At 35.6% G+C, this 25184-nt stretch overlaps 1 protein-coding gene across 2 annotated transcripts in view; it reads left to right on the plus strand.

The window, feature by feature from the left end:
• The window catches only part of LOC120637836 (transmembrane protein 165), a 40493-nt gene extending 17371 nt beyond the window's left edge, over window positions 1-23122 (plus strand). Inside the window, exons 3-5 of one of the 2 annotated variants that reach the window (XM_039909878.1) lie at window positions 14427-14780; window positions 20496-20769; window positions 21591-21661. In XM_039909878.1, coding sequence (XP_039765812.1) covers window positions 14427-14780; window positions 20496-20769; window positions 21591-21661 — 699 coding nt within the window. Of the gene's footprint in view, window positions 1-14426; window positions 14781-20495; window positions 20770-21590 lie in introns of both variants that reach the window. The other variant, XM_039909870.1, reaches the window with a different exon arrangement.
• Window positions 23123-25184: the final 2062 nt, after the last annotated feature.

Consider the following 25184-nt stretch of genomic DNA (forward strand, 5'->3'; position numbering starts at 1 on the left):
TCTCGTAGATTTATTTTAAGTTTACATAAAATTAAACTTGAAATAAATAATCATCACCTCACAATAATCGACATACAAACAAATATATTTTAATGTTCGTAAATAGTTTAAATCTGGTAAGTTTATGTACGTACATTTTTAAAAAATATATATATATTGGTCACATTTTAAATTTTATCGTTTTACCAAGATACTTGTCTATTATATATATTTGCAGTATCACGATGTTTGTCCGGGATGTATGTAATAAAATGTATCTTCTTCTTGTATCATCAGCATCATCATATTAACCGATAGACGTCCACCACATAGGTCTTTTGTAGGGAGTTCCAAATTCCACGGTTTTGTGCCGCTTGGATCCAGCGGCTGCCTCCAACGCTGGGGGTCGACGCTTACCAGTGCGGGGCTGCCATTCCAAAACCTTGGGGCCCCAACGGCCATTCTTTCTCCGAACTATGTGCCGATTTGGCTAGGCTTAACAAATGGCACAGACTAAAGTCGGGCAGCAGCGACGCCGGTGCGATTAGTATAGCCCTGCGATGACCAACCCGCCTGCCCAGCGTGGTCATTATCGGGTATAACTTTATGGGAAGGAGAAATAAACCACAGGCCCTAGTTCCTGGCGCGGCAGCCCCGCTATTCTCCTTGCATAGAGGCAATAAAATATTCGTATATAAATATATATAACGAAAGCGAGTATATTGTACTATTTAGATAAATTTTATGACTGCATATTTGAAGGTAGCGTCAACCTCCAAAACTTAAAAGTATATTTACATTATTTAATCCGAAAATGGTCATTACTAAGGTTGGAACTGCATGTAGGTACTTCCTTTTACCAACTGAAAATGATTTAACCACTCGATTTGTTGTTTTTTTCTCGGTCACTTTGCATAGAGTTCTGTTTTGGAGGTGAGGCGCAAATAAGGTTGTGAAACTTATTAAGGTGCTGAATACTATTAATTTATTAAATTTACTTAAACTATTAATATTCTATGTTATTCACAGCGAAAAAAAGATATGTTATTGTTGACCTTATATCTGACTAAATCGTTATTTTACACAATCCAGTTAAATATTCTCGATAGAAAATATTGTAAAAGTTAGCTACATCGAAAATGTGGAGTACCTAACTAGTTATCTATGAGTATATATATATATATTTTTTTTTTTTGTTTTTTGTTTTTTTTATTACTAATTTATAATAATAATGATTCCTGATACATTAAAAAAAATGCAACTTCGTAATCGAAATTTCAATAGCAGTAGAGCTTTTAGTGACAGCCCTTTTGGGGACGTACTACTTACTATGCTTATTGCGGCCGTTGCTGTGTTTCAGTTGGAAGGGCGTGGTTGCCGGTGTTATTACAGGCAGTGGCGTGCACTTCATACATGCACAAAAGCTCTGCATACCCTAAAATTTTTGTCTAACTCATTAATGCGAAAGATTATTCCATTTTATGGCATCTGCCTTCTTTATGCATACCCTGGTCAAAAACCCTGTGCTCGCCACTGATTACTGGCACATGAGGTTTAACCCTTACTCCTCAGGCTGACGGACACAGGGGGGCTATTTGTAGGACGTGTTCTTTGCATGCCGTGCGGAGTGTTACTCTGTTGATAGGCAGGGGCTTTCCACTTTCCATCAGGTGGGCCTTCTGCTTGGTTCCTCTATTATTGCTATAAAAAAAATACAATTTGATTACGTCACACTCTTTAAAAGGTCGTCCGGATTCGATTTCAGAACATTAGTAGTCCTCAGTGGCGTACATAGAGGCTATGCAGATGATATAAAAAATTCAAAATTCATTTATTTCAAGTAGGCCTAATATAAGAACTTTTGAAACGTCAAGTCTGTCTGTGTGTAGTGACTCTACCACCGGTTCGGAAGGCAGATGCTACCGAGAAGAAGCCGACAAGAAACACCAGTAGCAGTAGTAGTATAAAACGAAGACATCTCCAGTATGAGTTATAAATACTTGAGGGTAGGCTGTTTATAACTCTTACATCCTGAAGTTTTTTATAACTCGTACTGGAGATTTTCACTTTATATCATCTGCATACCCTGTGCATACCCACTATGCACGCCACTAGTTCTTGCACATTTCCATATCCAATTTTAGTTCTTCGCCATTATCATGATGGACGTCCACTGCTGGACATAGGTCTTTTGTATTGAGTTCCAAATACCACGGTCTTGTGTCGCTTAGGTCCAGCGGCTCCCTATGTCTCGTTTGATGTCATCCGTCCACCTCTTCGGGGTCTTAAAACCCAAATTTTAAGTTGCCCAAATATCCAAAACCAAAATAATCAATAGATGACCCCTTATTATATAGTATTGTTGATTGTAATAAGGTTGATTGGTGCTTGCCTTGTATATTATGTATGTATCTTTGTCACATATTTAGTGTTTAGCCTTATTTACCTCAACAAGTATTTTTTGGTTGTTCCCAATTTAATCGAATTCGTAAGAGGCAGAGTTATTCCAAAATCACGGATAGACGCTTGTTTTTATTTTTTAAGCACCAGTAGTAGTACCACTGCTAAGAACACGCCTCCTTTCTCATAGGAGAGAGTTTTAGAGCATAAATGATTATTATAATATATAATAATCGATTAGCTTGTAATATTTACCGGGATTAACGGTTTAACGCTACCACGAATTCCTAACTCCCATATGGTAATATTTTTTGCTCGACCCGGGAATCGAACCCTGAATTCGTGTTCCATATTTGAACATGCTAACCAACAGACCGACAAGGTACTTTAACAAAGATGTACATTGTAAAACCATCGCGAGATTGTAAAACAGGTATAAACAAACAAAAACGAGTGGTTCGTTATCTATGTAAAACAAGAATTAAAATTCAATGTATATAATCCCCAGGCTTTGTAAACATGGCATCATTTTAAACTTAAATTAGCAGCATTTTTGTCTGGTGGGAGGTTTCGGTCACGGCTTGCTACCAGCCTAAAGACCTGCCACATTTAGCGATGAGCGGGACGATGTGAGGTACAGGTATAAACAAACAAGAAACGAGTGGTTCGTTATCTATGTAAAACAAGAATTAAAATTCAATGTATATAATCCCCAGGCTATGTAAACATGGCATCATTTTAAACTTTAACTAGAAGCATTTTTGTCTGGTGGGAGGTTTCGGTCACGGCTTGCTACCAGCCTAAAGACCTGCCACATTTAGCGATGAGCGGGACGATGTGAGGGGCTAGCTTACAAGTAAAACAAATTTAAAAAATAACATTCGCAGGCCGTTACAGTTGCTTCTAGTAATGTGATAATGATACATAGGTACTTCAATTTGAAGCCATTGAAATATCACCTGCTTTGAAGGAAAATGCCGTGAGGAAACTTAATGCGCCTGAGATTTCTCAATTAAGTTCTCAAAGGCGTTTGAGGTCAACCAATTCGCACTAGGCCAGCGTGTTGGACTACGGCCTAGCTATCATCACCTTCTAAGGGCTTGCCTTGAAGTGATGGTGATAGGTTTATGATGGTGATAGGTTGATGATGATGATGATTATGAAATATACACTTAGTATACAAAAATTAGTCCCAATATTCGAAACGTCGCGTCGCGTCGATGAAATTACTTGAAATTTTTACACAACGTTGCATTTCTACTAAAAAAAGTATTTGTAAATACTTTTACCTAAGTTCCCATGGGAACGGGAGGTAATGTCAGACTGAGTAGCGAAGCGTGGCCGGATACAGCATACATTTATAGGTAATATAAATCTACGAAAGATTGACCTCCAAAGTGTGTTTATATGCTACGGTTACCGGGGTAACGAGTACGTTTTCAGTTTCAACGACCTTCGGATTCGGGGACTCTATAGACCTGTTTTATGCGTAACTACGTTATTGGCTTGATTATAATTAAAGATATCGCCGAAACTGATTACAAGTTAACATAAGGTTGTAACGTAGGTACCTAATTCCATAATATTATAATCGTAACCAAGCAATTATACAAGTTAGTAAGCTTGTAAATTCCGGATAATGGCGAGTATATACCTAGGCTAAAGTAAATAACGTCTTGGAATCGATTTATAGGTGGCCCGTGGCGTCATCGTGATTGATCTTGAAAATTAGGCTACATTCGTTCCTATTCAAGTTTAAGTGCTCGGTTCCCTTAGGTGCTCCGTAGACTGGGTTGATTGACCGCCTGGGTTCGATCTCGCGGTAGGCATTCTTTCTTTCTTTCTTTCTAAATTTCTATACACCTCGTGCGCCTAAGTAACCGGCGAATTGAAAATATTTCTTGCCCCGCTTTCATAAAACGCCTAAGGCCTAAGTTTAATTTTCCCAAAACATTTATGGACAATGTGCCTATAATGAATTGCGTGACCTGATCCATTTCTCCTTCGTGCTTCCCGACATTGACCGATATATTTAGACTCGTGGCCGTATCACAGAATAAGTAACCGTACCTACTTCTTATAATATATGGATCCTGAACCGGTTAATATTAAACTTACAAATTATTACATTGATGGATACCTACATACTAAGTTCATACAGCTACCCAGATTTTTGCTGTCAAGAGTATATTATGAGCGTTTAAAATCTTTGTGTGTCTATTTGCATGATGATAATGTGGTGATCGGACTGCCTTGTTGTTCTAGTGGTTGGCATGTTTGAATGATCCTGGGAATACCCGGATTTGATCGAAAATGCTAGGTATTGATGTATTACTTGTCTGCTACAAAATGTGGGTAGGTATCAGCAGATTATTACATCTGTCTTTAATATAAGCTAGGAATAACACTTACTGTCATATGAAGGCTACGTCGACATTTTTAAAGTGTAAATGAATACTATTCGTGATGGTTCGATAAGGTTATTTTTTATGCGGTTCTTGCGTTCCGTACGTATCACTTCTGGGCATTTCCCGAGAGAGAGGATTTTCTCCCTGGGCAAGGACCAACTTATATCTTCTCCCACAGTTTGATGAACTCTCTAAGCATTGGTGCTCGCCGGGATATAATATAAGTGTGATACCATGCTAGGCGTGCTGTAGTACTAAAATGAACACCACGAGCTGATTATTATGTGTATCCACCATCCCAGTTACTCGTCTCGACTTTCAGATATAGGACGTAAAAATGGTAGAAAATTATCTAGTGGCGCTCATGTTAGAACTGTCGGTAACTATCCATCCATGCTCTGAGTTATGTATCATGACTAAAGGGCGTAAAAGCACACAAGGCCTCTGCAATCGCGTTTTTATAACCATGATAGAATTTTCCTGCAACATTTTAAACGAGATGACTTAAATGACTTAAAATAACAAAAAGACGAACGTGGCGTGAAGGATTTTTAATTTTTTAATTAGTTATTGTATCCTCTTGTTCTATTGTGTTATACCTCTGTAACTACTTTTTTCTTTGGTGTACAATAAAAGTGTATTCATGTATTCATACTAATTTTTCTGCAAGTATTTTATGCTCGGGCCTCATTATACAATAAACATTCTTGTGCTAATTTTAACAAATTTTTTATTATAGAAACAACCTTGGACCTACTTAATTATTTATCTAATTATATTTTTATAAGTGATAAATATAAAATTATCACCGAGATAAGTGCAAATAAGAGTCACGATAGTACAAGAGCCTGCGGTATTTCTGAAGGACGCATGCACTCTAAAATGGTAAATTAATTATTATGGGTAAATACCATTACCCGTCTGTGCACTGAATTGGTTTTAACTAAAGTTATCAGCCTAAGAGAACATGAAGATCTAGAGAGATATCTATAAAATATATTAAAGGATCCTACACCTATTCAGTAACTTTACTTGCTAGCCGGTGGTGACCAATCATCTCAACGAAAAACTTGCACTGGAACATAATCGAATATTAACCTTGAAACTCCCACATCACAGCGCAAAAATAGAAGTTAATAAGAGATATGAAATATTTAAATACCCACGAAAAAATAAACTCCCACTGCGCCCGCGCCCTGTTAAGCTAAAAACTCAAGCACGCCACATCTTCATCATGTATTAGTAAGAAGTATTATAAAAATATAGTCAGCGATTATAAAAGTCTATTCTTCGTCTTTATAAATTTAACGCCCCACTAACAGGTCCAGATCGTTCGCGATGGCGTGAGCGTTCTCCTTGCGAAGGCTCGTTCTCGAAAAGGTGCACTTATAATTGGTTGGAAAGTGACTCGGGATGTTTCGGTTTCTCCTTGCGAAGGCTCGTGCTCTTATCCGTGAACTTGTATTAGGTCGTCTTGTAATTGTTTGGAAAGTGGCCCAGGATGTTTCGGTTAAGCTACAAACAGCACCTTCTAGCATCGTTAATAAGATCGTTCTTATTCGAAAAAGCTATCCTTTATAACTTAATATGTAACTATGTTAATAACAAAATTGACGATTGTGGAATTAAAGAAGAAGAATAGGTAGTCTGGTTAAGTATCTAGTAAATGGTAAAACTAATTAGAGACATTTATACAAAATCTTTTCCGAATTATATAATTATACAATCATATATATGTGATTTATTGATTAGGTTAAGTAGATTTCTAATCGTTTTATGTATTTAATATTCTTCCTTCATAATCAAGAATATTATCTTTTGCACTTTTTTTGGAAATTCAAACTTTTTTTAGTGAGGCTTTCAACGTTCCAGTTTTGATGCTTAGTTGAAAGACATTTTTTTTATAAATATATTGTATTTTATTTGGCTTTCGTCTGGTCTAGTGAGAGTTACCATATGAACAATTCCAAAGACCATTATGGCCTTGGGACCTTTCATAAATGTGCCATAACGTCAGAATAATTACGGCATTGTATTTCAAGGCATACACTGACATTTAAAAGGTGCTGTCAGTTGAAGCGCGACAGAATACAGTATAAATATCCCGATATTCCGTATACGTATACATATTTTCTCGAAATAAAGACGTAATACATTAAACGGATGTATGTGGAAAAATGAATTAACACGGCGCTGCGAAATACGCATAGATATAGGTACTTCGATAACAAACTGTTTTATCAAACAGGTTGTTGACATTTTCATGATAGAAAACTCTTGACGAGTACATAGATCGATTAGGAATTGCGTTGCTTGAAAGATAGTTGATCAATATGACGTAGAAATGATAAAGTTTGAAGATAAAAATTAGCCAAATAACTCTTTAAAGTTATGCCATTACGTAACTGGCTCGGTGTTATTGATTTATTATTAATTAATGAAATATAATTTGCAAGAATTATTCGAATTTCTGTCATTGAAATCGTGAAACAAATACGAAAGAATTCTTGCCACCATCTCTAAGAGTACATTGAAAATAATATTTAAAAAAAAAATATATATTTTATTCAATTCTGTTGTTGTTATTACAGGATGAAGAGCGATTTCAAAGGCGATGACTTTAGAAGTCTGTTTTCATCAAACAGTAAATAATAACTGAAAAAAGGATTTTGAATTTGGGCCTTACGTTCATGGCCTTTGAACCGTCGACAGACTTACAAATAAGCGAACAAAATTGTGTTTTTAATTTTCTAGTCTTATTCAGCAAGGACGTTTTGTTAAGTTTTATTCCAATAAAACCTATTTATCTATAATAATGCGAGATCAAAGATCTTTTTCTGAAGTAGTCCACTTTTATATAATCACTTACCTAAACGCATAATTGAGACGCGCCGATTTTCTTCGTCTAAGCGAAAATTGAAGGATTTCTTACGAGATAAGAGTTACTATGCAATGAATGATTATCACATAGATAAGGTGTGTAATTAATAATATTTTAATTCTAACTTTTTTATTTATTCATGATTTGCATGCTGTTGAGCTTATGCCAATCGCAAAAAAATAGAAAGAAATAAATATCTATTACCAAGAAAACAAAAACGACTGTAATAAATAAATTGTCTGCTTAGTTAAAGAAACAAACATTAACCGCCACACCTCTTTCTAATCTTATAAAGATCTTTGTTGTTTGTATAACATACACTGTAGGTACATTAAAGTGAAAAACATCAACGTGAGTGCGCTTAACATATAAAATATTAGCTCAATTTAACTTATCAAAAACAAAAGTAGAATGTTTGACATTAATTTTTCCTTTTATTGTAGTTAATTTGCTAATGCCCGTGACTTTATTAGACTACGTACAATTAATTTGAAATCCCAATGTAAATTTCTTATACTAATAATAAAGATGTAGATTGTTTTTTGTTAGTTTGACTGCGCTAATCTCAGAACTATTAACCCTATGACAGTGAAATTATTTCGACGTGGTTTTTTGAATTTGAAGTGTTAATATTTTTGTATATTTACTTCAAGTGATGCTCTTGGCCGTTTTTATGAAAAAAATAAAGACGAAAATGGCGGACGTAGGAGGCAAGCCAAAGTATTCAAAGTCGTTTAAAAACCTCTAGATTTCATGTATAAGTTCTAATAACTGTTATAAATGTGAAATTTTGCGTGGAAGCTAGAACGGCTGAACGAATCTGGATGAAATTTAGCACAGAGATAAAAATGTACGGTTCACGTAGGATAGATTTGTTTTTGTTTTTTACAGAGCAAGAGATCGACATATTTTTTTTTATATAGGTGTAGTGCAGGGTTCAGAAATTAACGTACAGTCATATATAAATTCAGAGTTTAAAAACGAATAAGCTACGTTAATAAAATAATGCGTACACATTCGGCGGTAAGTCGATAATTCGTTGCTTAAATTGACGATACTCACAATGGAAGCGTGTAATCAGACTTCCGTGTTTCCCGCCATTTATAATTTGGGTATCATCAAGGCAAATGTGAATTGCCGATTCCAAGGCAATCTGGATCCGTCTGAGCGTATAATAGTAGATATAGATTTAATACATCTAAGGCAAAGGTTTACTCAAAAATTGTTAGGGTTTCATATAAAGAATAGTTTTGCTCGTGTTCGTCGCCGACAACTCTTCAGGCGCGGCGATTCACATAGTCAGAAGCTACTACTACTACGATGACTACAGTAGATACTCCTGTTGGTTTGGATCTGAGCCTGGTACAATGCAAGGACCTGTCCGCGTATAGATTATTTGACCTGTTTAAGGAAACTAATGGCAGTTTTCATTAAACCTATGAATCGCCGGACTAGTTATTTAGGTCATTCCCAGAGACGAAAAACGGTGTCTAACGACGTTCAAAGATTCGGCAGATCGTAATGTTTAGGGGACTCAGAAACTGACACTTGACACTCTGTTTTTTATTAATAACTTAAACTCCACACGATATGATTGTACAAACATAAAATGCCACACCTTACGGCCATAGACAAGTTAGGTTATACTATGAGTTGCCTATTGAAAATCGATTGGTAAAAGGTAAATGTGTGCCTAGCAATCTTCTTTGATTAAGCGTTTCTTACTTCTCCGTTAGTGAAAACGGGCATAAGTAAATAGAAGTATTTTAGTTGCTTTTCTCGAAGATTGGATGCCCAAAGCTTAATAAGATCGCTATATGGAAGTTGGAACGGACACATTTCTGAGAGTGGGGCCAAGGTGAAGGGGCTTTTTTTTTTGCGGTAAAAAAAACATGCTTGTTTGACACAGTGGTGTTGAGAAATATGTTTCTATTATACGACTAGTCTATTAATAATAGACAAGATGGCTAATCATTGCGGTATTTTTATACGAGTATATGCATATAAATAAAACATGATTATAACTTCGCAACAGTAGGTTCGCAATGTTTTCGATATTCGCTGTATGATGAGTTAACTTTTCATGTAAACTATCGTCATATTGACGTTAGAGTAAAGAGGATGAGTAGAGGATGAAAGTTCAAAACATTGAAGATTGATTTATAATTTCACACTCTCCATTCAAATTTGACAGATTGACGTTACTCCAAGACGAGCGCGAAGCAAACACTGCCGTACCATCCTTTACTGGAACCATTTCGCCGCATTTCCAGGCCCCTATTTGAGAACCTCTGGATAAGACCAGAACGCAGAAATTTTCGTCATTATGTTAACTCGATACTAAAGGATAAGAGATGAGAGGATCTCACAAGCGGATTTAGTTTACTTTTGAAAAACTACAATATAGATGAACCGAATTGTCTTTGACATACAGCCAATGAATTAAAGAAACAATTAACTATAATTATTTATTCATACAGGCCACACGCTCATGCGTATTGTTAATGCATAACTTTGTGCATTGTTGTGGTAATTTTAGTGTAAAATAATCGTTAGGTGTAACTGCACTCGTTAAGTGTTATCGCCATTAATTAATGTAGTGATTTTATGGTGTTTCTTTTAGTTTCATCATTATTATCATATCAACGGATTTCAAGATTCTAGGGTTCATTCTTGAAATGGTATAACATTAGAAAATAATCTTACTAATTGAGGGTGATAGTATAGTAGTCTTCGGACAGTTCGATCCCCGGTACGCACTTCTCAAGTTTAAGAAGTAATGTCCGTTTTAAGCAATTAAATATCACTTGCTTCAACGGTGAAGGAAAACATCGTGAGGAAACCTGCATGCCTGAGAGTTCTACATAATGTTGTCAAAGGTGTGTGGAGTCCACCAAACTGCACTGGACCAGCGGTCGACTACGGACTTAATCCCTTTCCATTGTGGTAGGAAACCCGTGCTCTGTAGTGGGACGGTAATAGGTTGAGCATTTTAATTTAAAAATAAAACTATTAAAAACTAATTTGATGAAATAGTTATAGGATCTTAAGATTATAAGAGTAAGGACCTACCTACCTTTATCTTTTAAAATAAAAATAATAATTTTAGTTGTTAAAAATATAGTAGACCTTCACCCGCTTAATAATTTATGAACGCATGCGAAATCTCGAGAGCTGATAAATTTAGGAAAATGAGGCCGTGAAAATTTAACGCTTACTGGAGTTCCTTTATTGACTAACTATCGGCACACCCCGGCATCGCACGGGGAGATAGATATAAATTCGAAAATGACATTTTAAATAATAAATCTTTCTGACTAAAAGTTAGATATCCATTGTCGCCGAAAGTCAGTCAGTTTGTACCTGAGTTTTATCAAGCTCTATAACGTTGTCTAGAACTCTTATCATATATCTCACATCGTTAAGGCAGCGAACGTAAGAAAGGTTGTCAGACTTAGTTACTTAGTTCAAATCAGACCACGAAAAAGTCTATTAATATTTCGGTTAAATAATTTCAACGGTTAAATAATTTCAATATTTTCGGTTAAATCATTGTTTACATAATTTAGAAAATCAATTCAATAGAGTAAGAGAACTTCCTAAAACCTCACATACATTAGGCTACCGACACACATGCTCATAACTAGCACAGAAGCATACACAACTACTACAAAATAAATACAACATACATAATTAATCGAATACAAAATAGTTTTACTTCACTTGAAAAATGGAAGTGAGGAATGCTTTCCTTTTCCAATTGTTCTCTGTAGGTAAGGATAACTCTTGCTAGCTAGTTAGATTCAGTCTGTCATCTGAAGATTTTGAATAAGATTAAATGTAAACTTCGGGTCTGAGTGGCATGTGTGTACATTGATACAAAAAAGTATGCTTAAAAATCTACAGCTGTTTGATTATTGAGTATTTTTTCTTAGGCGTGGGTGGAAAGGGTGTGAAAGGAGATTAACCCTTGAGATGTACTCTTATTATATGTGAATTTCCTTTTAAAACTGGTTGAGCTTTTCCAAAGATTTTCCCTTACAGACTGTTAGACAGAACGTGGTTCCATTTCCAATTTCAGGTTCCAAATTCTATAAATATCACTTGATTTAAAGGTTTAAACCCTTCTCATTCTGAGAGGGGACTCGTGTCCGTTAGTGGACCAGTAATGTGTTCATGATGATGATGATTTTAAAATCACAGAAACACTTCAGTCATCAATTTTATTTATAAGCGCATGCGCATGTGTATAATCGACATTAGCAGTAATATACAATCAACTCAGTTAACGCTAGTAAGTGAGTTTCAAGTGCTCATCGCTAGAAAAAACCAACAACTTGTGGAGCATGCTTCTTTGAAGCATGTCCATAAGCATGTTTATACTATGTGAGCAAATATGTCAGCACCTTAACATACATTTATACAACCTTCAGATAGGCGTGCGAAGTCCCGTGCATCTGTTGGACTTAATAAAAGCATTTAGAAAGAAACAATAGCATTAAAACGTGCTGAGGTCGTGCGCTCACCTTGTGAATATATAAAAATAAATAAAATTGAAGTGTCTTTCTGTAATCGCGAAATAACTGTCTTTGATAGGCCTAATCGCGATGATAGCCTGATGGTAAGGATTTGGTCTTCATTTTTGAGGGACAGAGTTCTTTATGGAGTGTGTGCGTTTTAAGCAATTAAATATTACCTGATTTTACGGCAAAGAAGAGAGTTGTACTTTCTTCCGACTTTTCGTGGAGTTAGAGAAATTATACCCTCTTGCTCTATGTTTTGTATGTTTATATTTCTGTATCTACTTTTCTCTTTGGTATATTCATTCATTCATTCTCCTCCTTGTTCTGAGAGGAGACCCGTGCCATGTAACAGTGATGGGTTAATAATGACGATTATGATTATTTGTACTAAATAAGTTATATTTTTCTGTCTACTTGCGCGGGCTAATCTGTGAAATATTGTAATCTTTGGTAATGTTTTACTTAAATGTTTGTGTCTGTCATTTTGACTGTTGGTCCTGACAAATACGGTTCAAACAATTGAAGGGAATTTTGAGATAGAGGACTTTGCAAAAATCTAGACTAGTTGGTTCCACGGTAAAAGGAAAAACAAAATTGGCGATAGCGAAGCCGGCGGTCGTAGTAGGTATATATTATTATTCTAAACTGTTATAATCGTCGGATGCATACAAATACGACCTCTTTCTGTGTCAAGGAAGGCCTGCATAGAAAAATCTTTCTTTTAACATTTTTATAGAAGCTTGCGGCATCGGAAAAAGTTGTGGCAATAGCCTAGTGTTCAGAGCTTCGTCTTGCGGCTCCTGCCTTTCAGGGCGACCGAGTTGAATCCCTGGCTCGCACCTCAAATTTTTCGGAGTTATATGCTTTTTTAATTTGCGAGGAAAACTGCACGCCAGATAAGAGCTCTCAATAATGTTCTTGAAGGCGTGTGAAGTCTAATTAAATTCACATGGCCAGCGTGGTGGACTACGGTCTAAACACTTCCATTTCGATAGGAGACCCGTGCCCTGAAGTGGCTCAGTAATGTGTTTATAATAATTATTATTTTGATTATAATATTGTGATATTACAAAGCCTTAGCTTAGCTTAACATCCATACCTTTTTCAAATACCTTAAAATGCTAAAAAGTGTTTGTTTTTTGATGTTTGACACATAATATATAGCTTGCTTGCTGGATATGGAGAAAGGATACTTTTTATTCCGGAAAAGGACCAGAATAAAAAGTATACTTTTTATTTCGGAAAAGCACCGGAATAAAAAGTATCCTTAGATAGTAGCGTATCAATGTCGGGGGATTAAAAAACCTTTGTCATTTACTTATGCACTGATTTTAGCGAAATTTTGCAAGTAAGAAAAATAAAATAGAATAAATAAATAAACAACGACAGTACCAACATCGCCATCTAGCTCCAAATAAGCGCAGCTTTTGTTATGGGTACTAGATGACTGTGTCTTATTATCTTTATGGATAATATACATAAATTCCTATTATATACATATAAAAACCTACACATTGAAAAACATTCATGTTTAGCACACAAATATTTTCCTAATTATTAAGTTACGAAAATCGAACTGTGGGTTCGATTTTGGGTCGCAGCTCACTGCTCCAATATGCCGTCCAAGACATTTAATATATTTGCTAAGTAACAATCTTCAGCAAGTTTGCTAATAATGGTAATAGGACGAAGAAAGTTTCTTTTATTAATGCTGTTATCATGAAAACTTACTTTTTTAGATAAACACATTGAAAATTGCAAAATAGAATCTTCAATCAAATAACCGGTGCAAATCTCTGTAAAATTTACTGTTGCCCGCTAAGCAGTTCTTCCACTCCTACTCAGTCATCATCATGCGATGAATATAATCCGAGACACAGTAGGATCATTTTCAAGATATGATGAAGATCGTCAAATACAGAGAAGCCTCAGCAAATCTCACCATCATTATCATAATCACCAGGCTATTAATAACCCCACTGCTAGACATAGGCCTGAGATATTGACATGCAAATAGAGTAGTTACATCTCGCTATGCTACCTCCAATACGTCGTCTAATGCAAGGTGTTATATCTTCATTAAATCTATCACTAAGCAAAGAACAAAATTTAATAATTAAAAAACTAATTTTTGATTTTTAGTTACGTATCATAACAAAAAAATATAATGTTCAATCTTTCGAATCCCTCCATGAACATCACAAAATATTCATGCAATTTTTATCTTCTTTACAGAGGGCAGCAGTCCAGGGCAGCTTTTGGCAAGGCTTCCTTGCTTCCTTATCCGTGGTCATAGTATCAGAGCTTGGTGACAAGACGTTCTTCATCGCTGCCATCATGGCGATGAAACATCCCAGAGTTATAGTTTTCGCTGGAGCGATATCAGCTCTGGTTTTCATGACAGTTCTCTCTGCGGCGTTTGGATGGGTGGCGACGGTGATACCAAGAGTGTACACCCACTACATAAGTGCTGCGTTGTTCGCGATATTCGGTTTGAAAATGCTAAGAGACGGGTGGAAGATGGATCCAAACGAGGGTCAAGAGGAACTTGAAGAAGTACAGCACGAGTTAAAAAGAAGAGAGGATCAGGTATTCACAGTTTTCATTATTAATATTTATACGATAACTTTTCGGAAGTCAATAATGTAAAACTTAGGGAACTCGCTAACGGCTTCTTTTTGCATCGATTCCCGTAATACAGTAACATACAGCGTCAATAAGAACGCGATGCAGCATCGATCAATCGATCAATCTATTAACACTGTCCTTTGTCTTTTAACCAATTGTCACCCGAAAGAGTAGCTCGATTGCATGATAAATCGCTGCAAAAATACGCCTCGTAAGTTTGGTCTCCGTTGCGTTTAAAACTACTTATATTTGCTCTAGCTGGATAAATATTAGCGTTATGTAGCACTGAAATGTGAACATCATGAACTCCGGGCTAGGTTTGCTGCAAGCTTCTTAGTTCAGGGCTTCTTGGAACCCTCGTTATAACCATAAAAAAGTTCATGCATCAAAACTGTCTTCTGTAGGTACATTTGAATAAATAAAGCGGCGGCTCAATATTATAAGTTGTATTGACTATTTGCAACATTGTCGATAACACGTTTTACTCTAATGGGGAAATTTATTTGATACAGTTTAGTAGTTGAGTTAATATTATGAAGGCTGCCTTCTTAGCAGCTTATAGTAAACATACATAAAATACTGACTAGACGAACATAACTTTGCAATTATTACCGCATTTATTCGTATGCAAGCGGAATCTACCAGTAGCGCAGTGGAGACCTGATTGATTGACCAAATGATTTTTTACAATTTCTCGTCCAAATTGATGGTTAAAATGAAAGGAAAAAAACTTGCTCGTGCGAAATTCAAATAGATTTACAATCTATTTATCGCCGTATCTCATTCCATCGTGATAATTCGTACGTGCTTCTGATATCGATAGCCATCAAAAGACCAAGAATAAAAAGCACTTATCCACTATCTAATCTTGATCCTTTGTCAACCGTCTAAACAATTGTATGCAGTCCCTAAATATTTTTTCGGTTTGAAATTAATTTCAGATAATATCCATAAAAATAGTAAAAACGATAAGAATAATTTTTATTGATTTAATACAATTAATAAATTAGCAAATGTTGAATTCCTTTTAAAGCTATATTTTTTCCCGTCCTTAGGTTCTTTAGCAGTTAAAAAAACTTTATACCTATATTTACAAACATTACTTACCATCATTATATTGTGGACTAGAAGACGCGCTAAATTTCGTACCACCTAAAATATTATTTATTTGAACTAATTCATAAGTGATTTTATCATCACTGGCTTAAACAAATTTGGCGCCCAAGATGCCTTTAAGGCGCTTCTTGAAACACGATTTAACTACAAACAAAACCAACAGGAGCTAATTAAACCGAGGACAACGTTTGAACGCTTATATTTTGGGCATCGCTTTAGTAAACTCCCACTGGGCTTATACCATACTCGAGCACCTTAGACTATCTTCCTGTTCGCCTATATGAATGTACCGGCCCGTATTTGTCTCTAATTATTATTTACTTAAAAACTTATACTGTGCTAAAAGTTGTACAATCTTCCTCAAAATGCCTCGTTAAAAAATGGTTCTACATATACAGTTGTCGATTTAGGATCGATACCAACTGAACTATTTGAACTTTTGGTAATGTTTGTAAATATGGATGTGACCTACCCTTAAGGCATCTGCAGGCACATGAGGCTTAACTGTTAAGCCTCACGTTGTTAAGAACACTTTGTAGGACGTGTTTCTTGCATGCCCTGCGATGTGTTGCTCTGCAATGTGGGCCATCTGCTCGGTCCATCAATTATTACTATAAAAAAAACTCAAAAATGGTTAAAATTAGTAGTATTTGGTTAGTATTTTTTTTTAATTGGATTGAAGCCGTGTAACATCATACAGGGCTCACCAAAAGAGCGATCGAGATCGCCCGAAGACGGAACAACGTCAGAGCGGTCAGAAAGGTCGCAAAGCCCTGGGCCTTCCCAAACTCCCGAAGTAGAAGCCCCTAGGACACCAGAGGAGCCCCAAGCGGGCCCCTCGACAGAATCTGAATCGTTGAGGGTGATCTTACGTCATTATGCCTGGCAGTACGAATGACACATTAGTTTTTTTTTAGCTTAGCTTTTTTTAGGTTCCGTTGCACAGATCACCTCACCTTCTTTCTGCCTTTGGTATATCAGCTTATATTATTTTAAATATTGCAAAGGAATTCAGCATTTGAATCATTAAATTAATTATTTGACGTAATTACTAAAGTTTGACCAAAAATTTTAAGCATTGCAACTTTGATAGAATTATATGATAATCAGTGAATTCCAGAAATTGTAATGCTTGTATTATTTTTTGTGTTGATATTTTTTGTCAAACCTATTATTAAATATGTACTTTGTGATACTTATTGTATTTAAATGAATGCTCTTCATTGTATCAATGTCTTGTAACATTGCATTTTTTATCACCCATTTTGATGTATTTATTGAATTAGTAAAGTTTACGATTAGTTATATTTTATTATGTACTAGCTTCTGCCCTCGGGTTTGGCCCTATGTGATTATAGTTCAGCAGTAGCCCTCGGGTTGTACTAGATCAATTTAAATGTTGAAGTAATAGAATAACTTTATCGTTTCAGTGTTTTGCACCAAACGAATAACTAAGTTTTTTTATTGCACATTTCTAAGAAATTGAGCTTAACGACATGGTTTTATTCTAATCTTATTTTACGCTTTGCAAATATCGGTTTATTTATGTGTCGAAAAGTATACGGATTAAAGAAATAATAGAATTTAGTATGTGAAAATATATATTGCTGGATGACCGGTCGAATTTCGTATCGCCTAAAGAACGCTATCTATTTATTGTTATCCGTGGTAATAGAAATAAGTGTTATATTTCTTTTTTCGACTTCGTCAGAAACTATTAACTTCAGTCATTTTTTGAAGACACTTGCTCGGCAATTTATTTCCACTTCGAATAGCGTTTTAGCGTTCCGGTACGATGTAGTTTAGAAACCGATATCAATCTTAAAATTAGATTAAAGGGGTATGGCTTATAAATGCTCAGGTTAGATCGCTCTTCCATCTTAGTTGTAGTGAAAAAAAATAATAACAAGAACATACATGAAGTTTATTCGACTCAATTAAGCCCTACGTTAGAATAGAAGTCCCTTTTTTAATAAACATTGATTCTTTCATCAACAAGTCTTGGTAAACGATTTCCTGATGTCCCGATGATTATTTGCAATAAAGTTAGAAGCATTATTTACGAAGTTGTGATAGGCTACTACCTAGGTCATCCAAATCGAGCGTCCGTGCGTAGATACGGTGTATCTGCCTTATCTATTTTCCACTCGCAAAGGAAGGTCGGCTGCTGACGTAATGCGAGTTATTTCAAGGCATCCGCGAAAAAAGTAGCTGACGCAGCCCGGTTATTTTTGTACTGCCAAAATTTTAGGTTATTCGCGTTGCCTTTCAAAAGAGATCCAGACGTCTGTCCATGAACTACCATTTTGGTAGTGTATATACAATGTACATATAATACACGTATATTCCTGTACAAAGTGCTCGCGGATCGGCGTGAGCGCTTTTACACATTCCGATATCAATATCAAAATTGGATATCGCGGAAGATATTGCGATCTAATCGGTTGATTTTGCCTGGCTTAGGATTATTAGGGCTGGATTGACTAAAATCCGTCTTTGAAAGCTTTGTACGGCCAAGAAAACTCAACATGCGATAGAGAAAGATATGAATGGGGACCATGAATTTTTTTTTGTTTTTTTTTTTTGTGTTTGGGGGAGTAGGAATTCTGTGGAACGTTTAACTCTGTACCTATTACGGTTTTTGAAACAGCCAGCTGAAAGACGGACAGCTGAGATTTAGTAATAGGGTCAGGTTGGCACCCTTCGGAGCCCTAATTATTATTATATTTCATAGAATTTCTTCTCGGTATAATCTGCCTTGCGGAACAGACAGACTTCAAGTGTTTATAAAGTACTACCGACTATTACGTTGTCCCAGAATACCCTAGTCGTTTGTCTTGTGCACTCCAATGATTACGACTTAGACGGATCGGATCGTATGAGGTAAAGAATCGTGCGATACCTACGTATATTGATCTGACTAAACAAAGACGCTTTGCGGTTGGCACGCTAAACAAAGATTTTTATGACGGTGATAATTCACACTAACGTTTGCCATTAGATAATACGTTAGGTATATCCACACATCGAAAGCCTGATTTAGTGGTTTTCCTTCAACTAATGATCAAAAGGTGTTGTAGATTTGATTTTCGGGTCGGGCCAAGAATTATAAGGTATCGGATTTTCGCTTAAAATGTTCTTGTACCAGCCTTGGTCTTGGAGATTACGTTAGTCGATCGGGCTTACTATCAACATGTAATAAAACTCGATAAAGCCTACCAACCCGCATTAAAGCAGTGTGGTGGATTTATGCTTTAAAAAGCTCTCCAATGAGAGGAGGCCTCTGCCCAGCATTGGGACGTTGATATGCTGATGATCTATACTTATCGACATCGAAATGTGAATAAACAGATTTTTCATTGACATTCTTAGGGTTTAAGACTTAATAAGCATAGGAACCTGTATTTTGAGACTAAGTAACTAGGTTATACAAAATAGAATAAAATAAAAAATTCCTCTCTAATTTAAAAGTTAAAAAAAGTTAGGTCATGCATATATGTGTTACACGCCACTGCAGCTGTTATTTATCCTACACTATTATATAGATAAAATTTGGCATACCTTAATTTAGTCTTTCAATAATTAATAGAAAAAAATATTTTGAGCGTTGCATGTTAGTTAGATACATTCTATATTTAGTTAGATGTACAAACAAATAATAGGTAGTTAAGACCGTGGGTTGAATGGAAAAATTACGACGTATATTTTTAGATTAATTGGATATTAATGCGAAATTGATTGCTTGAGTAGATTGGTAAACACAACACAAAAAGTTGTTTTAGGACATACTTTACAAAAGTGTTCAAAACACATGGTGGTTATCTGGCTACGGCCGTGGCTAGTTACCACCCTAACGAAAAAGACATGACGCCAAGCGATTCGTTCCGTAAAAATAAATTTGGTAATCGAACATCCCATCTTAAACTGTTTGAGTACAATCTTTAACAGTTTAAGATGTTATCTCGTGGGCTAACTGTAGTCTAATAAAAAGACCATAAAGAAATGATAAGAACAAAAGTCGTTAATTTCGTAATAAAAACAGCTTTATGCGCTTCTAAAGTCGTTTTATTTTCCATTATGCTAAACGTATATTTTTCCATTCAGCTTACGCGATACCTTATTTTGAATACATAAAATAGGTACACAGTGATTTTTTTTTACCGTCGATTGTCGGCAACCCCTTTGATCTACCCGATTTACTTTAAGCAATATTCTGAATAATTGAAGTTTACTAAACCAGTGAATAGAAATTAGAGGGAGAATAGAAAATTAATATATTAATTACTGCATTAAATACGTCTTTGAATATTTTTTATGCAATCGATACCGCCGCCGCACCGCGCCGCTAACAGTCGACATAGGGTTCTTCTTATTGCACTAAACTTTATTGGCCTTACACTTATAATAACAGGAGACAATGACAATGTCACTGTTAAAGATGAAAAAAGTCACTGTGTATAAATTACTTTAATATTATTATTATATGTTATATTATATATCGATTGATTCCAAACTACCAACAATAGAAATCGTTTTATAACTTGACATTCTAAATTCCAGGAAGAAAAAGAAGAGACTTTAGACATGCTAGAACAAGGCCAAGCGGAGAACAGAAGGAAAAAGCGTAATGCGATGCTAAAAGTGCTACTGCAAGCTGCGTCTTTGACGTTTTTAGCGGAATGGGGTGACAGGTCGCAGCTTGCGACCGTGGTGTTGGCGACAAGGGAAAACGCCGTGGGGGTGGTTGTGGGGGGGTCTTTGGGGCACGCCCTATGCACAGGGTTGGCTGTGATCGGAGGGAGGATGGTGGCACAAAAGATATCCGTGAGAACTGGTAAGTTGAATTGTAATATTCTGATAAAATTTTGTTAACAAGCTCAAGTGGTATTAAAGTCTCACATCTTCTTACCGCGTTCTTCGTCCGCAATTATTATTTTTATAAATTTAAAATGCATATAAAAATTTTCGGAACCGACAGGATTTGAACCTGCGCCTCTCTGGCAATCGCGGACTGAGCGCTTTCTCCAATTAAGCTACGGCTCTCCTGCCGTCGATGCCGAAATTAGTATATGCATTTCACATCAGTCCTTAAAGCGAGATTTATAAAAATTGATAATTCCTCCAAATGTATGTACAAACACTAAAAAATTATAAAAATTATTATATTATTTAATATTATTATACCTATTTGTTCTCCTGGGATTGAAAATAGATTAAATTTTAGTAATAGTAGAGCTTTTTGTGACAGCTCGCCTGGGGTATTACTTCCACCATGCTTATTTCTGCCGCTAAGCAGAATTGTTGCTATGATGTATTCCGGTCTGAAGGATGCCTTTGCCAGTGTTATAACAGGCATATGAGGCTTAGAACCAACGTCTCAGGTTGATTGACACAGGGCGGCATGTTGCAGGACGTGTTCCTTGCATGCCCTGCGAAATTTTGCTCTGTTAACAGGCAATGCTTTTCGATTTACAATTAGGTGGGCCATGTATTGTCATTCTATTGTATCGATAAAATAATGTGTTTATATATTGAACCGTCAGACAAAACCGTGCTCATTAAAATTTGTTTACAATATATAGTTGAGCAACAAATGTTGAACCAACAATATGACAAAAGACAAACTAATGAACATTATCTTTTTTATCTTTACAGTTACAATAATCGGTGGATTAGTGTTCCTGTTCTTCGCCGTGAGTGCTTTAGTGATCGGCCCTGGTGAATAGATAGATAGATAAATAAATAAATAGAATACTTTATGTAAGTTGATCTCACACTGCCACAAAAGCCGCACGCGATTATTTTTTAAATGGGATAGTGAGAATGACTGCAAAGTCAGCTACAAAGTGACGTGCGGCCAATCACAACTCTTGTTCAAACCGGCCCGTTTTTGATTGGTCGTACGTAATCATTCATTTTATCCTACTATAAAATACAGATCCTTCTTTTATGTGAACTTCAAAGTGTTCCCACCGTGACGGTATGAGGGTACTAAACATTTATTAATTAATCGTGTGTAAAACCCAGTATCTACCCGATATACCGACATAGCTGCGTTGCGAAGCTGAAGTGGTAATTAGCGGGGCACATAGTTCGTAGCGGTCTACGCAAGGACGCCATTCCAGTTGGGATGTTCCCAACTGGAATGGCGTCCTTGCTCCGGTCGACCCCCCTACTCAGTGGAAAAAAAAACATAAAACGAGGTGCTGGACGCAAGCGGTATAGGACAACTCCTTAGAAAAGACCTAGGCCAGCAGTTTACATTTATAAGTTATTGTGACGATGATGATGATAAAAACCCAGTAGGTAACATAACAGTTTTTAGCCCGACAATAGAGCTTAAAACTAGAAAAACGAGGCAGCTGTTAAAAGTCAAAGAGGCCGATATTAAAGGAATCCGAATTTTACTGCGGCCGGCGGTCGACTGTGTGCGATCAACTTAAAATAGGTAAAAAGTTCGGTTTAGACGATTTTACTCTAAGCGACTATATTGTATAGCTTGTAATATATTCGTATGTTGTTGATTAAGTTTATCTCATGAATTAATATAATCCAGTAGCCTTATTACAAGATTTGCTCGCTCGCAATTCGAGGATTCGTTTTCGAGTATGGTAATACTTGAACATCGGAGTAAAATGGATCTTATTTGCATTGAATTAAACTTCAAATTTGCCTACAATTCTTTAGCTCAGGCTTTTGACAGAACGTCTGTAAAACAAAAATCAGAAGGACAAGATGGACGACTAGAAAATGAGTCTGGTCTATTTTACTTTGACGATACAGAGTTCAGAAAATGACACCTCGATTGCGAACGAGCAAACCTTGTACTAAGGCTACAGGAGATCCATAAAACTGGAAGTCGGTCTAACCATATGACACATTTTATGAACATCCTGTATTAACACTGGCCACAGGCTTTTGACAGAACGTCTGTAAAACAAAAATCAGAAGGACAAGATGGACGACTATAAAATGAGTCAGGTCTATTTTACTTTGACGATACAGAGTTCAGAAAATGACACCTCGATTGCGAACGAGCAAACCTTGTACTAAGGCTACAGGAGATCCATAAAACTGGAAGTCGGTCTAACCATATGACACATTTTATGAACATCCTGTATTAACACTGGCCAATAATTGCGGGAAACATTTCAATATGAAATTATTGTTAACTTTTTAATAAAAATTACCTCTTAAAAGTGAACTTTCTCCTGATTGTCGAATGTTTAGATTAAAGTATGTTTTCTAACATGCAAATAAAATTTAAGAGTTTTGCATTTAAAAATAATGGAGAATTCGGATTGTCTCTAAAAATACTTCCGCTGCTAGGCATAGAATTAGAGGAATGTTAGTTATGTTAATAAATAAAATGCGTATATTTTTTTTTGTACGAAAGCTTATTCTAAGGAACACCTTTTATACCAAACTTATTTGTTTTTTTTTATAAGGTGTCACTGATTATAATATTTGCACCTTTTTGTATATCGATACTTTGTAATGTCATAGTAAAATGAATTCTAATGCTTACTTTACTTTGGAATTTAAGTTAAGGTACAGTTTACTTTGACGCCATTCGACATTCGAAATCCACTACGTTAGCGTGCAAATTTTTATAGGTATGTACTAAATATTTTGTTGCTCTTAGAGTTACTTTTACTAAGTCTAACACTAGGGCCTAGAAATCGAAATTATCGAATTTTAAATGTTATGGTTTTCGCACCAATTTGTTTTATAAGTTATGTGTCGTATGTATCAGTTTCCGTAGTATATTTGTTATTATTTATTTGTTCCGATTAAGCATAACAGATATAGCTATGACAAATTTTAGGTGAAACTTGGGTGACAAAAATGACAATAGAGGTCAGTCTAGTAATCTGCCGATTCCATATTATATTGTTTCCGATGTTCTTGATATGATTAAATTCGATTAACACGTCAATTACCTCTGTAACTTATTCGCCTTCAGAATGCCTCTTAAATAGTTGTACGAATTTATTTGATATTAACTTTTATAGATTTCATTTTATAACCTATATATTATAATCTAAACAATCTTTCTGAGTTTAAATATTTGATTCAAGGTTTTCGACTAATGAAAAGGTTTTTTTATATTTAATTGAGTAAGAAATTGACTAATATGTTTTGTATTATTTTATAAATTAAGTAATATAAGAACCAGTGGCGTGCACAGAGTTTTTGACTAGGGTTTGGAAAATCCTGCATGTATAGAGTTACAAAACTTTTTGTCGGGTAGGCAGAGCTTTAACGCGAGTATGAAGTGCACGCCACTGATTGGCAATTTAACAGTGACGTTAAAGACAAGGAGAAAGAATTCTTATACTGGTAACAAATGTATTTTCCGTTTAAGAATGAAATCATAATGTAGTAAAGTTATAATGAGACTTTATATAAAATGTATTAACATAAAGATGAGAAATCTGTGTCCACTAGAAAGATAACGCTTTATTGGGATTATTTAATGATTTTGAGATTCTTTTTGGTAAACCATATTTAAAAAATTAGAGAAAAAAAATTGGTTATCTAGAATTATTTTATTTAATATAGACGTACCGAACTGCTTTGCATTGTAAAAATCTTTAAAAAATTAGTGCCAACTGGGTTCTTTAAGCATAGGAAAATTCGAATATAACTAAGTTTTGGGCTCATTCCAGGCCTAAAAAACTAGTGTGTAGACATGAGTCAGTACTTGAAAGTGTTTTGCGGAATTCGGTGTAGTACACACAATATTACGCCTTAATGTTTGTACAGGGTGCCTAGTTAAAGATTTTCTACCTAGATTTACTCACTCGATAGCTTGAAAGTGAACAACGATTTGTTGATGAAATCGAAATAGCGCCATCTAGTTACAATCGTGGGAAACCGTATTTTCACAGAATGGCGCTCTTTGAGAATCACATTCTTCTTTTTGGTTTACTGGTTCTGCGCGCTGAGCGATTGAACCATAGTCAATTGCTTATTCTGTGGTGAGAGAATCACATTAGGCACCCAGATTAAATGATATTTTTTTTTAATTACAGGCTTAGGTTTGCCTGTTTTTTTAATTAGCTTGATGTTTACGGAATTATATTCCTTACGTGCAAAGATTTTAATTTGCTTACTTAGGGCAGATTTTTCAATCTGCAGATTATCCGCATTAGTAATAATTTCAATATATTTGTAATGACAACTGTCAAAATGTCAAATTTATTCATTGATTATTTGGCGATTGAAAAATCAGCCCTCAGTATT

The sequence above is a fragment of the Pararge aegeria genome, chromosome 1 (genome assembly GCF_905163445.1).
Source record: "Pararge aegeria chromosome 1, ilParAegt1.1, whole genome shotgun sequence".
Classification (NCBI taxonomy): domain Eukaryota; kingdom Metazoa; phylum Arthropoda; class Insecta; order Lepidoptera; family Nymphalidae; genus Pararge; species Pararge aegeria.